This window comes from Bombina bombina, chromosome 1 (assembly GCF_027579735.1).
Source record: "Bombina bombina isolate aBomBom1 chromosome 1, aBomBom1.pri, whole genome shotgun sequence".
NCBI lineage: Eukaryota > Metazoa > Chordata > Amphibia > Anura > Bombinatoridae > Bombina > Bombina bombina.
Window position 1 is genome coordinate 637,545,717 of NC_069499.1, and position 19,888 is coordinate 637,565,604.

At 39.1% G+C, this 19,888-nt stretch overlaps 1 protein-coding gene across 1 annotated transcript in view; it reads right to left on the reverse strand.

Annotated features, from left to right (window-relative positions):
* TEX11 (testis expressed 11) overlaps positions 1-19,888 on the reverse strand; it is an 827,067-nt gene that overhangs the window by 122,291 nt on the left and 684,888 nt on the right. The window contains exon 24 of the mRNA XM_053699074.1: positions 9,981-10,089. Within this exon, the coding sequence (XP_053555049.1) occupies positions 9,981-10,089 (109 nt within the window). The remainder of the gene's footprint in view (positions 1-9,980; positions 10,090-19,888) is intronic.

The following is a 19,888-nucleotide window of genomic DNA, read 5'->3' on the forward strand; positions in this document are numbered from 1 at the left end:
ATTTGGACCCCAGTGTCTTAATGCTTAGAAAGTATTGCACAGCAAATATGGAGACTCTAGCTCTTAAAACAAGCAAACCAGAGCTAATTGTTGGATTTAACCGTTTTTATACACCACAATCCCTGCTACAGCATTGCTGCAGCTTTTACCTTTCTTAGGGGTCAATCATCCACAGAAATAAGCCTTCTGGAGTCACTTTCTGAGCCACAGGACCCTCTCACATGGAACTGCATGCACTGCCTTGAAATTAACTGAAGTGCCAAAATGAGGCCTCCTCCCTCAGTACACTAGAGTGAAGGGGCCTTCCTGACTAGATTTAGGTGTCTAAAGCAAGCCAGATCAATAAAAAACGTCCCCAAGTGTATATGAGCTTATAAAACATTTCAATTGCCATCATATTGTAATAAAAAAACAATCGATTTGGCCCCTGACAGTGTCTACCAGCATAAAAATCAAAAAGGGGAAGCCTGTTATCTTTTTTGCTGAGGTGAAAGAAAAATGGCTTACCGTTTTCCCTGAGGGGAAAAATGACTGTCATCTAGCATTAGCCTGTGTTGTTAGAAGGAGACTAGTCATACCTGAAGCAGATAAGTCTGCAAACTGTTACCCCCCACTGAAGTTCTCTGGTTTCAACAGTCCTGCGTGGTAACAGGATTTTAGCTACTTGTGCTAAAATCATAGCCCTCTTAAACAGAAATCTTCATCACTTTTCTGTTGTAGAGTAAATAGTACAAGCCAGCACTATTTTAAAATAACAAACTCTTGATAGAAGAATAAAAAACTACAACTAACACCACAAATTCCTCACCATCCCCGTGGAGATGCTACTTGTTCAGAGCGGCAAGGAGAATGACTGGGGGGCGGAGCCAGAGGGGGAGCTATATGGACAGCTCTTGCTGTGTGCTCTCCTTGCCTTTCCCTGTGGGGGAGAATATTTCCCACAAGTAATGGATGACGCCGTGGACCGGACACACCAATGTTGGAGAAATTATATTGTAAGAGGGGTACAAGTTAAGGGTTCTTATCCATACTATGGCTGTCTGCTCTGCTGTAATTATGCCATATGCAAAAGCTTTGTAAATATCTTCTGCTTGCTGACTAAGTGAAGGGGTGGTGTAGGAAAAGTCCAATCCCCTTCAGAGGAAAAAAAGAAGGAACAGGGGCATGCAAGGTTTAATTAATATTTTAAGATCATTTAATTTTGGCTATTGTACATGGAGCGCTTCTGAGTTTAAAGCGTTTACATTAAATTGCTATTGTATATTTTAACCACTGGGGGTCACTATTACTTAAGGCTCGTGGTTATCATAAAAATATCTAACAGGAGGATTTACAAACTTACAGTTGTACAGTTCAGGTAAAAGCAGCAAGCATAGAGGGGGGATTTCATAATAATCTTACCCTGAAATAAAAAACAAACAAACCTGCTGCCAGTATGCCAGTAATACGAGTTAATGTTTCATTAAGCATCAATTCATCTATATTTTCCACAGTTCTGTTCATGGGCGCTTCTGCCATTACAGCTATAGTTGTGTGAGTGAGATGCCCAATACACACATCAAACACAACACAGAAAAACAATAACTACAACACTGCCAAAATGGTTTATGTGAATGTTTGTATAAATGTACTATATTCATGTCTGTTTTATTCCAGTAAAGCAGTCTTGCTGGGTAAACAAAAGGTGCAAACTTGCTGTGAACAAACGGCTGCCTGACAATGTTCTGGGGCAAACGGCTGCCTGACAATGTTCTGGGGCAAACGGCTGCCTGACAGTGTTCTGAAGGAAAAGGGCTGCCTGACAGTGTTCTGGGGCAAACGGCTGCCTGACAATGTTCTGGGGCAAACGGCTGCCTGACAATGTTCTGGGGCAAACGGCTGCCTGACAATGTTCTGGGGAAAAGGGCTGCCTGACAGTGTTCTGAAGGAAAAGGGCTGCCTGACAGTGTTCTGGGACAAACGGCTGAATGACAGTGTCCGGGGGCAAACGGCTGTCTGACAGTGTTCTGAGGCAAATGGCTGCCTGACAGTGTTCTGAGGCAAATGGCTGCCTGACAGTGTTCTGAGGCAAATGGCTGCCTGACAGTGTTCTGAGGCAAATGGCTGCCTGACAGTGTTCTGAGGTAAATGGCTGCCTGACAGTGTTCTGGGGCAAGTGGCTGCCTGGCAATGTTCTGGGGCAGCCACAACACTCTATTGCCCTTGAGAAGCATCTTGTCACACAGTCATGTCTATTTCAGATTTGATTAGGGTGTCACATTTTTATTCCTTTATTGGTCTTTAACTGTTTTATGTGCATATGTTAGATTGGAGTTTTTGCTTTTAATCCATTGTTCTGTAAAGTTGTGAAGACATTTTTGTGATGCTGGAATCCTACACAGTGGGACTTGCTTTATGTACTAAGAGGCTGATTAGTTCACCTGTGCTCTAGTTTAAGATATAATGAATATCTGGCCTGTTAAGGGTCCTGAGGATTGGAATTGGGAAACATTGATCTACAACCATTAGAAATGAACAAGCTGCTTTGGCAGCCTAGGGAAAAACATACTTACAAAAGTTATCTGCATATGGGGAGCCTGAGGTGCAAGAAGGTGCTCGCTCCCTCTGCATGCTTTATAATTTAGAAGCTTACTGATTGACAGAATTGCAGTGTTCCTCTGAAACAGCACTCACTCTACTTGAGATCAGCAAAAGCATCTGTCAAAAACTTGGTTGTTTTTTTTGTGCTGTTTATTATTTGCGTTGTAGCCTTGGCATCCTACTAGTCAAAGTCCTGCCAACCATTTCCTGTTGTCCTGCTGGCCATTACCTGTATACTGTGTGTCCTGCTTTTCATTAAAAACGGTGTGTCTTACAGTTCTTTACACAGAGTCAAAGCAAAGTGACACCCCTGCTACTATAAATAGTGGCAAGTCAGTCATCAGACTCAAGCAGCTTAAAGGGACAGTATACACCAATTTTCCTATAACTTCATGTAATAGAGACTGCTATAAAGAAGAATATGCACAGATACTGATATAAAAATCCAGTATAAAACCTTTTAAAAAACGTAATTAGAAGCTTCCAATTTAACACTGTTGATGAGGTTAGGCCTGGACACCCACTGAAATGGGCTGAGAAAGCATGAAGAGCGGACACTTCTACCTCCCCTGCATATGAAAAGACCCATTACACAAACAGGAGCAAGCAGGAATAAGCACAATGTTATTTAAAAATAAGCAAAACTATACATTTTTATAAAATCACCCCCAGATGGGCTATATAAATGTATCATCTACAAAACATTTATGCAAAGAAAAATCTAGTGTACAGTGTCCCTTTAAGCAGCACCATTGAGAACTATTATATTTAATGGGAGCCACTACAACACAAAAGTATCAATATTCAATGACTTTCATAATGAAATGCATCATCTTACAATACTCCAACAAATCCATTTCTATTAGCTACTCCTAAAAATATGTTGTTCTAGATTACAAGTGGAGCGCTAAATATTGCTTTCGGGAAAGTGATATTGTGCTCCACTGAGTAATACCATTGTATGCTAATGTGCGCTGGTATTACAAGTTGTCAGCGATGCGTGCGAACACAAGCTCACGTTCACATTGCTGGGAAGCACGCTTCCATAGGCTCCAGAGGGAGCCTCAATCTGATGCCATCAGAGACGGCACAGAACCTAAGCGCAGCGGAGGGGGTAAGTAGCGCAGAGATGGCAGCAAATATAAATATATATGTATAATCCAATAGCCATGTGTGTCACCTGACAGTTATGCTAGCACAGATATTGGGTTAGAGGTGGATACGTCATCTCATTGATAAAGAGTGCTGTGCCGTGGGCTATCGGAGGCGCTGAGTTTAGCAAGCTGTGACAGCACATAAAGGGTGAGTTTAGCAAGCTGTGACAGCACATAAAGGGTGAGTTTAGCAAGCTGTGACAGCATATAAAGGGTGAGTTTAGCAAGCTGTGACAGCATATAAAGGGTGAGTTTAGCAAGCTGTGACAGCATATAAAGGGTGAGTTTAGCAAGCTGTGACAGCATATAAAGGGTGAGTTTAGCACCCTTTTTTGTTTTTTACTAAATGATAACTGAAACTACAGTTTATTTTTAGTGATGGTAAATTCTAGCGTTTAGATTTTCCATCACTTTAAAATGATAAAATCTTTGCATGATCTGTGGATTTTAATCTACTACTAAAATTGTGTTGCACATAATCCTGTTTTGAGCTATTGATGTGTTTTCATTCGCTTTCTATGTATCTTTAACCCAAGCTTTAGCAAGAACTTCCTCTGCCCCTGTTTTGTTTTTTTGTTTTTCTCAAAAATCTTTGGAGCCACCTGCCACTCCACCTATTTTCCCCTAGTGGTGCTGCGGCGGCGGCATCTCTGTCACTATACACAACTTTACTTTTATATAAAAATATCACATAACATCATGAAAAACAGTAACAATGCTCGATTGTGAGAAATATAACTTCCCTCTGGGTCCAGTTGCAGAGTTGTTTCTACACTAGAAGTGCAATCAGGATCCCAGAAGATCCTCATATAAAATGTTTCACCTAAGCACTTAATTTTACTAAGGAATTAAAAATCAGAAATAAATGAACTTCTTAAAAATAAATTATTTTTTTGAAATCAAAGATTTTTATTGAGGTTTTTATAAATAATAACATAACAATACTTTATATATGTTCTTTCACACTGACAATAGTTGCATGAGTGGATACAATATCAGTACAGTTTTGAAAATAAATAGGTGATTGTTAGCCATGAGACCAAATAACTATGTGCATATCATTTGTACGCGGTATGACTCAGGACATAAAATTGAATGATGATAAACTCTTGAGACTACAAGAACTGATTGTCTATCTGCCAGAATTATACATGCAGTGAAAGTCAACATAAACCAAAGAGAAAATGACAAATTCGACAACATTTCAAACTAAACATATACTAATGAAACCTATTTTGTTTTGTTTTATAAACCTCCCAAATTGTCTATAGGCCACGCTTGGACCTATGTGAAATAGCTTAAATTACTGGAGGTATACTAGGATGATATAAATCCACTCTTGGGCATGGTAAAATAGAGAACAATACTGGTAAATAGAACATAAGTAATAACTTGTGTGGTAAAATAAAGTGTGACCGTTAGACTAAAGGTGAAGGAGAACAACAATAGACTTTTATGGAGTGTACAGGCACACTTTAACCTGAGTATATACAAATGAGTAGGTTATTAATAAGTGAGGTGACTACTGAGCTGGCCACTTGTGGACCATTAAGTTGTGTAAATAGAAAACATAAGGTAGTCACAAAGGTGGTCCTCATGGACCAATGTTAACATGATTAATATGATTAAGTTTATGATATAGTGTATAATCAGAGAGTAAAAGGCTATGTGACAGTGTACACTTAAAACCATAAGTAAAATAGTGAGTAACAAGACGTGGGCTTCTTAAACCTCTATTTTATATGAGTACTATCTTATTTAGTGGACTAGTGAGCTGACCTCTTTTGGGCCATATGGTAGTGAAAAGAAAAAGTATATGGTAGTCCCATATGTGGCCACTCTTGGGCCCTATGGCATTCAAAAGGTAGGAGGTTTTCTAGTTGAGTAATAGGATAATGGAAAATAGCATAACATAAAGATATGGTAGCACAAATGGAACTCTCAAATGGAAATCTAAATCAAAATCAAAGAGGCTTTAGGCAAGCATCAAATACCAAGAGATATACAACTAAAAGTGCACTGTGGTTAGCTATATCAAGTAAATATTATAAAGACATTAGCAGCTAAACAACAAGTATGTGCATAATGATTTAAGTTGCCTACATGATGACAGAATACAGATCTGATGTACCAGGTGGGATATGGAGATATCTAATATTATAAGAGGCCAGTACTAGATAGATCTATGGGGATTATCCTCTAGAGTGGTATTGGAGAGTGCAACCTTATCAAATATATGACACTATAACACGTTGCTAATATTACAAGTACCCATAAGGAAAAAACATATATACTTGATATCCACATAATTTAGATCATGAATATGTATGTATGAGTTAAGGTGGGAACTTTGTACCGTAGTATTTCAAACATATTATATGTTTACTTAACTATATAATCTGAAACAACAACAAAGAATACTAAAATGTGAACGATCACTCCTTATATAAAAGCAGTGCAGCTGTAATCCAATATGACATCTTCTGAGGTGGATCAGGTATTGAGTGCTATTCAGCCTATTCCAGAATTGGTAAACTGGGTCATAACCTGCGGATAGAGGGACTGAAGGACACAGGAAAGAGAGTACTCAGATGGCTGTTGGATAATAAACCCTGTCCTTTGGGTAACAACATAAGATCCCTTTGCTCTCTGCGTGACCAGCTCAATAGATATAGAAGTCTTCCCTTGAACAGAAGTAGCCCCAGAGATTTATAAGTGATAGGGGGTTTTAGGTGGCACCATAGATATTTACTCGCTATAAGTGGGGCTGGTGATGGAAAATGTCTATTAGGTTGCCATGTGTATGTGGGATAGTTGCTGTGTATTCTGAGAAGTATCTCTCCGGAACTCCCCACAACGGAGAGTCACTGATTGGATCCTGCAGACCGGCCGCATCTGCAGGAAATAGTGTCAGCGTAGGGCGATCGCTGATGTCGCTGACTAACGGTGTCGATATCCCATTGTCCCTCACTAGAGAGATTGCTGCCATTTTGTCATCTCTAGGCCTCTCCAGCTCACATGCACTCTTGGTGGCAGTTTCTGGAACCCTAACGGTATGAAGCTCCAGTGATGATTGAGTAGGTGTTTGTAAATACTCAAGCCACCCTGTATTGGTCTCAGACAGGGTTTTACCGCTTGTTGTTACTCCCAGCAAGGTTTGTTTGGATTTCCTCTCTCCAATTCTGACAAGAAGGATTAGATCATCTATCTGTTCGCTAAACTTTTTCTCGAGATCCTCCAGAAGCGTATGGAGAGTATAGTTAAAATCCCCCATGGCCAGCGTTATGCTTATTTTACTAGTAGATTAGTAGAATCTTGATTGATGCTTGCGTTAGACTTATGTGGAACAGCACTTGATGTAAACCTGCTCACCCCAGATTACCGGGGGAGGGTGCAAAGATCTATGGAGAGGCTGCCGTCACAGATCTTAGCAGTCCAGAGCAGGGCTCATAGACCATATATGCAGCATACATTGGGATAGCGGGTACTCTAGAGCGTAAAGTACTCAATACTGTATTGTAGGTTTATGGATGCTGCTAGGATCTTGAGATATACAGCAGTTATCTCAGTCTTCACTGCAAGCTTCTGTTTTTGTGGCCATTTTGGTCGCTGCCTGGACACGCCCCGAAAAATAAATGATTTTATTATGTTTACTCACACTGGGAACAAAGTAGTTGATCCACAATAATATCAATTTGTTTCAATGTAAAAACATCTTGCTTAGGAAAAAGGGCATAAAAGTGCAACAAAGAAATTGCTATAATGTGTTATTACACTATTGCTTGCATATAACTGTGTGTTTAACCCCTGCAAATGAGTTAAACACATAGTTAAAGTCAGCTCCAGAGAAGCAATGCACTACTGGGAGCTAGATGAATACATTGGAAGAGCTAATAAAGAAGACACATGTGTGTAGCCACCAACTAGCTCCCAGTAATGTATTGGTGCTCCTGAGCCTACCTAAGTATGCTTTTAATGAAGATAAAGTATATTTTATAGCAGAAGTAAACTGAAAAGGCTCTTAAAATTGCATTCTCTCTCTGAACCATTAACGTTACAAATAGTGTTAATACTATTATAAGGAAATACTACTAATAAAACTATTAGCTGCTGCTGGTAAATACACTGCGAACTTGGCAGAGAAACTGACCAAACTATGCATCTGCAAAACACACATGATCCTTTAACCCTTGGCTTGTCATTATTGGCTGTTAATTGTGCCGCTACGGGGAAAAGGAGATCATAGGAGTTATTAACTGTGACTGTGTCTGATGAGAAAAGATTGTAATAATTTCCATTAAAAAAAAACAAAAACGGCCTATTTAATTGTTTTTATATCGAACGAGCATTCTGGAAAGATTGGAATTGACCCCATAGTTCTCTGCATGCAAGAGTGCAATAATATAATGCTGTGGCACATTACAGTACTTTATTATTAGTCCTGTATTATTGGTTCCTTTAAAGGACCACTAAATATAGTAGAATAAATACACAATACAAAGACAATCCAATAGCACTGAATTTGAAATTAGCATTAGAATATTTTCTGGCACATTTCAAAGTTAATCCAATTTTCCCTCCCACTGCATCATGTAACAACCAACAGCAAATCGCAAAATGTATATAGTGTGCACTTTTGCACAAGCTCAGTAGGAGCTGGAGCCTCAGAAAGAGTAAATATAAAAAGACTGTGTACACCCTGCTTATGGAAAATGTTCGAAAGTTTTTTTTTTATATATACATTGTATGCTTTATCTGAATCATGAAACTTTAATTTTGACTTTAGTGGCACTTTAACTTCTTTGCCCAGCGTACTGTGTTGATGTAGTACCAACAATGTGGCACATGCAGCGGTCTCCACTGTCAGCTTTAATAGCGGGGACCGCAGCTGGGGGCAGAAGGCATCTGTTCATGCTCCCTTACTATATGAAGCCAAATCACCTATCGGTACAGACAGTGTCACTGTCTGTATCAATAATGCGGTGGAGCCGGTGGGAGGAAACGAAGGAGGTGGGCGGGCGGCTCATCGCTTTAAGGGGGAGGGAGAGGGGTCTCTACACTATGGAAAATGATCACAGGACGGGAGAGGGAGGGATGGTATTCTCAGATGGAGTATTTTTTTTTGTTTTTGTTTTTTAAAAAAAAGCAGATTGTTTGCAGGGGGAGGTGGGGAGGGTGAGGGAGGATCCCTACACTACAGAAAAAAATAAAAACTTATAAAATGTTAATGGCAGCCAGTCTGCCAGTAACAAAGATGGCGTTAACCAGGGGGAAGGGGAAGGAAAGAAAGCTGTTTGGGAGGGATCGGGGAGGTGGGAGGGTGAGAAGTGATCCCTACACTGCAGATAATTTAAAAAAATAATAATTAAAAACAAACCAACAGCTAACTTATTAACCCCTTTGCTCCTGGGAATTTCAAGTGTGGCACGCAGCTGCAATTTGGAGCCTTCTAATTACCAAAAAACAATTGCAAACCCCTGCATGTCTGCCATTTCTGAATAAAGGTGATCCTAGAGAAGCTTTTATAACCATTTGTCTAATGACTGCAGTAGTTGTGTGTAAATAAAGAATATGATCGTATTTGATAGCCAAATTGGCCCAGATCAATACCTTGGGTTCTCTACTTTAAATATATATATAATTTTGAGGGTCAATTTAGAGAATTTGGGCAGCTCTGCTATACCAAATGAGAGCTACCCCATTGCATAATTTTAGACATAACTGCAGATAAAGACCTTTAAATGATCAACAATAATAAAATATATATATATGTTTGGTCTTAGCTGAATCATAGGTTGCAAATGAACAACTATTTTTTTATTCTACAGTTAGAAAGCTACAGGGTTTTGTGGAATGGGATCATTTATATAAATATACTGTTTTTGGGTAATTTTACTGTAATTTCTTAATTCTGTGAATAAATAGCTAGTTGAAACTGTCATCCACTGAAAGCTCGAAATATATATAGTTGTAGGTAAATAAAAAAAGAAAAGGCTCTATTTGTGTTTAAACAGATTGATTGCAGAACATGTACCTGGCATGGGCATGCTTTTCTCTGAAATTCCTGGTAGTGAAGGGGTTAAGTAATGATTTTGCATACACACATGTACTTGTCATTAGCAGACAGATGTAAATATGCCGGTAGACCGATATGAAACTGCATAATGTATGTATATATAGGTTCATCAGTTAAATAATCATTTCCAGACACCCTCGGATTTACAGGCTTGGAAATTAATGTGTTACCTTAACCTTGGAACGTCCAGTGGGTCTTGCTTCTTGTGCAGTGATAGCGCACCCTGTAGTGCTCGCTTACATAGAGATGGGAAATATGCAGGAGCCTCCATAGATAAAGCTGCACGAGACACAGTAATATATGAGAGTAGCATTTCTCAAAATGGAACTTGATTGCTGGTATCATTAGTGACAAATGACAAACAGAATGGCATTTACTCCCATCTGGCGTTACATGGTTTATAATACTACTAAACATTGTGTCAGATCACTAATAAAATGTAGCTGCTATACAATATTTTATTTGAGGTGGGGCTATAATCTGGTGGTTCTTAAACACAGACAAGTAGGGAAGACCTGTCACTGTTAATATATAGAACATTTAATTTGACAAAAAGATAAATATATTTCTTCACCCTGAGTGACAACACATTAACACTGAAACAATATGAAAAAGCTTGTAACACTCCTCAGCATTGTTCAGATCATGTTTCAGTCAAAAAGATAGATAAGCTTAAAGGGACATGAAACCATAGGATTCAGACAGAGCATACAATTTTCAAAAATTTTCCAATTTACTTCTATTATCAAATTTGCTTCATTCTTCTGTTATTCTTTGTTGAAGAGATATCTGGTTAGGTAGCGTGCACATGTCTGGAACACTACATGACAGTAAATAGTGCTGCCATCTAGTGCTCTTGCTAATGTATAACATTCTTGCAAAACTGCTGCCCCTATAGTGCTGAAGACACGTGCACACTCCTTAACTTACCTTCCTGCTTTTCAACAAAGGATAACAAGAAAGCAAAGAAAATGTAATAATAGAAGTAAATTGGAAAGTTGATTAAAATTGTAATGTTCTATCTGAATCATAAAAGAAAATGTTGGGGTTTTATGTCCCTTTAATATATTTTAATCAACTTTTTTAATGAGACATAAAACCCAATTTTATTTAATTCACGATTCTGCTAGAGCTTGCAATTTTAACCAACTCTCCAATTTACTTCTATTAACATTTTTATGTTTTCTTGGTATCATTTTGCTGAAGAGCATACATAGGTAGGCTCAAAAGCAGCAATGGGAGTTAGCTGGTAATTGGTGGCTGCACATATATGCCTTTTGTCATTGCTTCACCCAATGTGCTCAGCTTCTCCTTTAAAAAAGTATACCAAGAGAATGAAGCAAATTAGAGAATAGTAAATTAAAATGTTGATTAAAATAGAACGATCTATCTGAATCATGTAAGAACAGTTTTGGGTATTATGTCTCTTTAATTTATTGCAAGACTGCAGAAAAACTAAATTTATGCTTACCTGATAAATTTCTTTCTTTCTTGACACGATGAGTCCACGGATCATCATTAATTACTGTTGGGAATATCACTCCTGCCCAGCAGGAGGCAGCAAAGAGCACCACAGCAAAGCTGTTAAATATCACCTCCCTTCTATCCCACCCCAGTCATTCGACCGAAGTAAAGGAGAGAATGGAAGCAACAAGGTGCAGAGGTGTCTGAAGTTTATAACATACTAACAACCTGTCTAAATAACAGGTCGGGCCGTGGACTCATCGTGTCAAGAAATAAATAAATTTATCAGGTAAGCATAGATTTTGTTTTCTTTCTAATGACACGATGAGTCCACGGATCATCATTAATTACTGTTGGGAATCAATACCCAAGCTAGAGTTCACAGATGATAAAAGAGGGACAAGACAAGAAACCTAAACGGAAGGCACCACTGCTTGAAGAACCTTTCTCCCAAAAGCGACTTCATCCGGGGCTAAAAAGTAAAATTTATAGAAGTTTGAAAAAGAGTGAAGAGAGGACCAAGTTGCAGCCTGTCAGAGTATATGAATATTATAAATGAAAATTATATATGTGTATATATATTTATACACTGTATATGGTTGATGAGACCACAGGATTAATTAGATATGAGGATGTTGACAGTTTCTAGTCCACTGTGGGTCCCAACCCCTCCTTGCCAGATGGTTTTAGCTGGGTGAAGACATGTTTATCATGATTGAAAGTTAGCATAGCTTTTGAAGCTCACACCCTGCTGTGTCAAGCACACAAACATTTTCCTAAATGAACTGTAACTTAATGACCATGTTTATTTGACTATGTGCAGAGTTTTATGGCTCTAAGACATTTGGTGATCAGAGAGAGGGTCAATCTAAATAGCTGGATAAGCATAATACTGAAATTACAGGAAACCCCTTGATTGTTTAGAGTAAATGGTCTGTGTTTTGAATGGAGGGTGTGCTCAGGGGTCCTCTGGAATTTCTCACCTAAATCTTTGTGACTTCAAAAGAAGACATATGCTAGCAGACACGTGTAATGACAACAGTTCTATTTCACTGAATCTCTGACATTTGAAGACGTACTGCAGACATACGGCTGGTGGGAAGGTAACACACACAGTGGAAGCACATGGGTTGCATTATAATTTCAAAGTTCACTGATTAAAACAACTGTATCATATGCAAGTAGAATATACTTCAGCATTGTAAAAATATATATTTTAATGGATATGAGACTGTCTATTTATGTGATATTAAATATAAACACATGAATAGGGGAAATTGTGGACCTAAGTCATATCATATGATTATGCACTAAATATTTATGAAATTTTAAATACATCTCTTGAAATATAGTGAGATGGATATATGGAATTCATTTTGATGTGATATGACTATACAATATTGATGTTTGATATCAAATTATACATTTTCTGTTAGGCTAAATGAAATATAAATGCTAACAAGAGAAATTTACTAATGCAATAAATTATAATATGTTTAATAGGGAGAATTGAATTAACAGTGTACTTATTCTGATATAATATAATGGTGCTTGGTATTGAAATGATCAGAAAAATTATATGATGCTGACCCGGCTATAATTACTATTGTGAGTGATTGATGCAGGAAATTATGGTCTAATGAATAACCACTTCATAGAAATATTGAATTGTTAAAAATGTTGGAGAGTAAATGTATTGCTGTGTTGTTGTCTGCTGCCACCCGAGGGCTGGAATCCAGTATGACAGTCAAGGGACTTAACTGTTAAAAGATGCATTTCCATAGCGACAATATATACTAAACCAATGGGGAGCGTTCCCCAAAATTATCCAATGAGAAGGGACAAGCACGTGGGCATGAATGAAAAAAAAAAGGTCATCAATGATTACATAAAAGGAATGGCAATGCAAACAAAGGGAACAGTTTTTTTGTGACTTGCTAGATACTGGTGATTTGATATTTGGCTGCCATACCTGGGAACACATTTCACTTCAGCAAGAAACTGGAAACTTACCCTTAATCTATGCAATAACTTTCCTTCAAATGAGATTATCTAAAGACCGCTACAAATTGGTTCAAATTGGTGAAGTATAATTGTTCTAATTTTTAATAACTGAAAAAAAGGTTATTGGTAGAAACATAGTCAATTTTTAGTAAAGAAATTTAAAGGGGCACTCAGTATTTTAACTGTGTTCATAATCCTGTATAAGGCTCAGTTTGTATCTTGCATGCTAAATAATTAATCTGTGCAAAATATAGAATATATATATATATATATATATAATTTTGAATGCCCAGGAAGAGGAAACAACCCTCGTAGAAAGAGCCGTTACTCCCTCCGGAGGCTGCTGTCCAGCAGTTTCATAGGCAAAGCAAATGATACTCTTCAGCCACAAAGAAAGAGAAGTAGCCGTAGCTTTCTGTCCCTTACGTTAAACAGAAGACTGAAGAAAATCCTTAGTCGCCTGTAAATAGAATTTTAGTTAGGGTGACCATACTGCCGCTTTAAAAAGGGACACATATAAAAAATACATATGTCAGGGCTGTTTTCAGGGCTGTTTAAAGAAATGTTTTGTATAAGAACCCTGACATATGTATTTTTCATATGTGTTCCTTCTTAAAGCGGCAATATGGTCAGTCTAATTTTAGTGCGCGTACCACGTCCAGATTGTGTAGAAGCCATTCCTCCTGAGAAGAAGGATTAGGACACAAGGAAGGAACAACAATCTCCTGATTAATGTTCCTGTCTGAAACTACTTTAGGGATAAACGCTAATTTAGTACGTAAAACCACCCTATCCGATTAAAAAATAAGGTAAGGAGACTCATACTGTAATACCGAGAGCTCGGAAACTCTACGAGCAGATGAAATAGCGACAAGAAACAAAACTTTCCAAGATAACAACTTAATATCTAAGGAATGCATCGGCTCAAACGGAGCCCCTTGAAGAACTTTAAGAACTAAATTAAGACCCTGAGGAGGAGTAACTGGTTTGAATACAGGCCTGATCCTGACTAAGGCCTGACAAAACGATTATACGTCTGGGAAGTCCGCCAGAGCATTGAAGATTGCTTTCAATGCCAGAATGTTTAAGTGTAGAACAGACTCCGACCGAGTCCATGTTCTCTGAGCCTTTAGAGAGCCCCAAACTGCTTCCCATCCCAGAAGGGGCTGGCATCTGTTGTCACAATCACCCAGGAAGATCTGCAAAAGCAGGTTCCCTGGGAGAGATGATCCTGAGGCAACCACAAAAGTAGAGATCCCTTGTCTCCTGCTCCAGCTGTAATCGCAGAGACAGATCCGCATAATCTCCGTTCCACTGCCTGAGCATGATTAACTTCAGAAGTCTGAGGTGGAAATGGGCGAACGGAATGATGTACATTGCCACTACCATCAGCCCAATTACCTCCATGCACTGAGCCACTGATGGCTGAGGAGAGGACTGAAGTGCTAGGCAAGAATCGAAGATATTTGATTTCCTGACTTCTGTCAGAAAATTTTTCATTGATGAGGAGTCTACTAGGGTTCTCAAGAAAACTACCCTTGTAGTTGGAATCCATCCATAAGACCGCAGGAAAGATAACACTTTCGCGTGTGATTTTGCTTGTTGAAAGTAAGGTGCCTGAACTGGAATATCGTCCAGATAAGGTGCCACTGCAATGCCCCGCAATCGGAGCACCGCCAGCAGGGATCCCAGAATCTTTGAGAAAATTCTAGGAGCTGTGGCAAGACCGAATGGAAGAGCCACGAACTGGAGGTGTTTTCCTAGAAATGCAAACCTTAGAAACTTGTGAAAGTCCCTGTGGATGGAAACATGCGGGTCATAAAATCCACCGTGGTCATAAATTGATCCTCTTGGACCAGAGGAAGAATGGAACAAATAGTTTCCATCTTGAAGGACGGCACTCTGAGAAACTTGTTTAGCTTTTTGAGATCTAAAATTGGTCTGAAGGTTCCCTCCTTCTTGGGAACCATGAACAGATTGGAATAGAATCCCAGATCTCGTTCCTGCATTGAAACAGGAACAATCACTCCCAGGTCGGAGAGGTCCCGTACACAGTGTAAGAACGCCTCTCTTTTTGTCTGGTCTACACAATGTCCACCGCCCAGGGATCTTGAAAATCTTGAACCCAAGACTACAGGGAGTGCAGAATTATTAGGCAAGTTGTATTTTTGAGGATTAATTTTATTCTTGAACAACAACCATGTTCTCAATGAACCCAAAAAACTCATTAATATCAAAGCTGAATAGTTTTGGAAATAGTTTTTAGTTTGTTTTTAGTTATAGCTATTTTAGGGGGATATCTGTGTGTGCAGGTGACTATTACTGTTCATAATTATTAGGCAACTTAACAAAAAACAAATATATACCCATTTCAATTATTTATTTTTACCAGTGAAACCAATATAACATCTCAACATTCACAAATATACATTTCTGACATTCAAAAACAAAACAAAAACAAATCAGTGACCAATAAAGCCACCTTTCTTTGCAAGGACACTCAAAAGCCTGCCATCCATGGATTCTGTCAGTGTTTTGATCTGTTCACCATCAACATTGCGTGCAGCAGCAACCACAGCCTCCCAGACACTGTTCAGAGAGGTGTACTGTTTTCCCTCCTTGTAAATCTCACATTTGATGATGGACCACAGGTTCTCAATGGGGTTCAGATCTGGTGAACAAGGAGGCCATGTCATTAGATTTTCTTCTTTTATACCCTTTCTTGCCAGCCACGCTGTGGAGTACTTGGACGCGTGTGATGGAGCATTGTCCTGTATGAAAATCATGTTTTTCTTGAAGGATGCAGACTTCTTCCTGTACCACTGCTTGAAGAAGGTGTCTTCCAGAAACTGGCAGTAGGACTGGGAGTTGAGCTTGACTCCATCCTCAACCCGAAAAGGTCCCACAAGCTCATCTTTGATGATACCAGCCCAAACCAGTACTCCACCTCCACCTTGCTGGCGTCTGAGTCGGACTGGAGCTCTCTGCCATTTACCAATCCAGCCACGGGCCCATCCATCTGGCCCATCAAGACTCACTCTCATTTCATCAGTCCATAAAACCTTAGAAAAATCAGTCTTGAGATATTTCTTGGCCCAGTCTTGACGTTTCAGCTTGTGTGTCTTGTTCAGTGGTGGTCGTCTTTCAGCCTTTCTTACCTTGGCCATGTCTCTGAGTATTGCACACCTTGTGCTTTTGGGCACTCCAGTGATGTTGCAGCTCTGAAATATGGCCAAACTGGTGGCAAGTGGCATCTTGGCAGCTGCAAGCTTGACTTTTCTCAGTTCATGGGCAGTTATTTTGCGCCTTGGTTTTTCCACACGCTTCTTGCGACCCTGTTGACTATTTTGAATGAAACGCTTGATTGTTCGATGATCACGCTTCAGAAGCTTTGCAATTTTAAGAGTGCTGCATCCCTCTGCAAGATATCTCACTATTTTTGACTTTTCTGAGCCTGTCAAGTCCTTCTTTTGACCCATTTTGCCAAAGGAAAGGAAGTTGCCTAATAATTATGCACACCTGATATAGGGTGTTGATGTCATTAGACCACACCCCTTCTCATTACAGAGATGCACATCACCTAATATGCTTAATTGGTAGTAGGCTTTCGAGCCTATACAGCTTGGAGTAAGACAACATGCATAAAGAGGATGATGTGGTCAAAATACTCATTTGCCTAATAATTCTGCACTCCCTGTAAGTGAAGAAGGAAAACCTGCCCCCCCACAAGATCCGATCTTGGATCAGGGGCAGGCCCTTCAAGCTGTCTTTGGCCCAAAAGCCAGCTTCTTGGATTGCTTTCCCTAGTTCCTAGACTGATTGGGTCTCCAGGAAGACTTGGACTGCTCCTGCTTGGAGGAGGGAGTGGAAGGATTTCTCTTGAAATTCCGAAAGGAACGAAAATTACTCTGACGTCCTTTTTGTTTATTTCTCTTATCCTGAGGGAGGAAATGTTCCCGTAATATCAGAAATTATCTCCGTCAAACCAGGCCCAAACAAGGTCCTTCCCTTGTAAGGAATCGCCAAAAGTTTAGACTTAGATGACACATCCGCAGACCAAGATTTTAACCATAAAGCTCCGCGAGCCAATATGACAAAGCCTGAAATCTTAGCTCCTAGCTTAATAACCTGAAGGGAATCATTTGTAATAAAGGAGTTGGCCATCTTAAAGGCCTTTATCCTATCCTGGATTTCTTCGCGGGGAGTGTCTGTCCGAATAGAATCAGACAATGCATCAAACCAGCATGCTGTCGCACTAGTGACAGTAGCAATACAAATTGCAGGAAGTCATTGTAAACCCTGAGCAACCCCTCTAACTTCTTATCCATAGGATCCTTAAAGGAACAACTATCCTCTATGGGAATAATAACTTTCTTGGCTAGCGTGGAAATTGCCCCTTCCACCTTGGGTACTGTCTGCCAAGACTCCTTGATAGAGTCTGCTATAGGAAACATCTTTTAAATATAGGGGATGGAGAAAAAAGGTCTCTTCCCATTCCTTAGCAATAATCTCTGTAGCCCTAACTGGTACAGGAAATACTTCCACCATGGAGGGCACATCAAAATACTTGTTTAGGATTGACTACGACAGTAGTATCGGAGTCGTCCAGGGTAGCTAAAACCTCCTTAAGTAGTAAACGGTAAGTAGTAAACTGCCAGTCCCACAGGAAGAGAATTGCATGTGTGTGTTCATATCTAACAAAAAGGCGTGAAACACCTTTTAAATACAAAAAAGAGAAATGCCCGTATAGAATTTCCCTACTGTGAGAATCCTTATTATTTATAATATAGGGTACACCAGTTGTGTACTGTTAGTTTTAATTAAGGTTTTAGTTTTTTGTATTGTTGGTTGTATCAATGTTACTCTCCCAAGGTCTTTAAGGTTTTGCTTAAAAGTACTCTGCACTGTGAAAGATGTTAATGTGACGGTATAGTCCAGTTCTCTTGTCCATATTAAATTTAAGACATGATGAATACAAATATGCAAAGCATTCATGTTATAACACAGAACGTGAAAGGGTTTAACTGTCCCAGTAAAAGGACTATGGCTCTACAGGATCTACATAAAAAGGGGGGGGGGGAATACTGTTATTACAGGAGACACATTTCAAAGCCAACAAAATCCCCAAATATTTTTCTACACATTATCCGCAACACTATCACAGTACAAATATAAATAACAAAACAAATGTGGTCAGTATCTTGTTTCAAAAATCTATCTCATTCAAGCTCCAACAAATAGATAAGGATAAAGAGGGGAGATTTCTGGGTATAACCGGTATTCTATTTGGCAAACTTGCTAATATAATTAACTTATATGCTCCTAACTCGGGCAAGGACCGATTTTTCTCTTCTATCACCTCCAGAGTTATTGATATACATAAAGGCCCACTTATATTAGCAGGAGATCTAAACATCCCCTTAAACCCAGAATGGGATAGTTCTAATCCACTAATTAAGGTACCTTAAAGATCACTTGTTTCTATATGGAAGGACATTAAATCTATGACACTCCATGATGCATGGAGGTATATCCATCCTGGCAAGAAGTACTATACCTTCTTCTCTAATCCAAAAAAAAAGCTATTCTAGAATTGATTATATACTGGTTGATCATATCGCACTGTCACTAGTAAGTAAATATTAAACACACATCATGGTCAGACCACTCACTAGTGGAATGTATTATAAACTGGCCCTCTATCCCAATCAAGCCCTTTTCTTTGAGACTAGATGATTCCATGTTGTCCGACCCAAAGGTCTTAGAAAAAGTGGCTGCACAATTAGATATGTATCTGGCCATAAATAATATACCGGAATCCAAACCCTCTATGATTTGGGAGGCTCATAAGGCCTTTATACGTGGGGAATTTATTAAATTAAAAGCCCAAAATCGTAAAAAATTGTTAACAGAATACACTAAACTAGCTCAGGAAGTTTCTGAGGCAGAATATAGGTTGAAATTGAATCCCTCTGACTAAATTCTAATCAATACTTAACAGAAAAAAGAAACAATTTAAATAAACATCTCCAGTTTGAATAACAAAGACACCAACTATTCTTAAACCAAAAATACTACGAAGAAGGTAATAGGGCAGGTAAGATGTTAGCCAGAGCGTTGAAAAAAATGACAATTAAGATCATATGTCCATTCCCTTACTTCAGACCGAGGGGCTACAACAGAGGATACTGTAAATATAGGTAAAAGCTTCCAATCCTACTATCACTCACTTTATAACCTATTTCCTAGAAGATCCCGAATAGCACATAAAATAATATGCGAGAAATACCTAGATAGCATATCCCTCCCTAAACTAGCAGACAAAGAAATTGCACTCATGGAATCCCCAACCACAGGCAAAGAAATAATAGAGGCTAAAAAAGGACTGAAGACAGATAAAGCCCCAGGCCCGGATGGCTTTACGTCACGCTACTATGAAACCTTCCAAGCCCAATTAGTGCCACATTTGCTTGCTCTGTTTAATTATATCTCTGACTCCAACGTTTTCCCAGATACCATGATGCAGGTACACATAAAAGTACTTCCCAAACCGAGCAAAAAAATGGATACTCCAGCAAACTTTAGCCCATCTCTCCATTAAATGTCGATC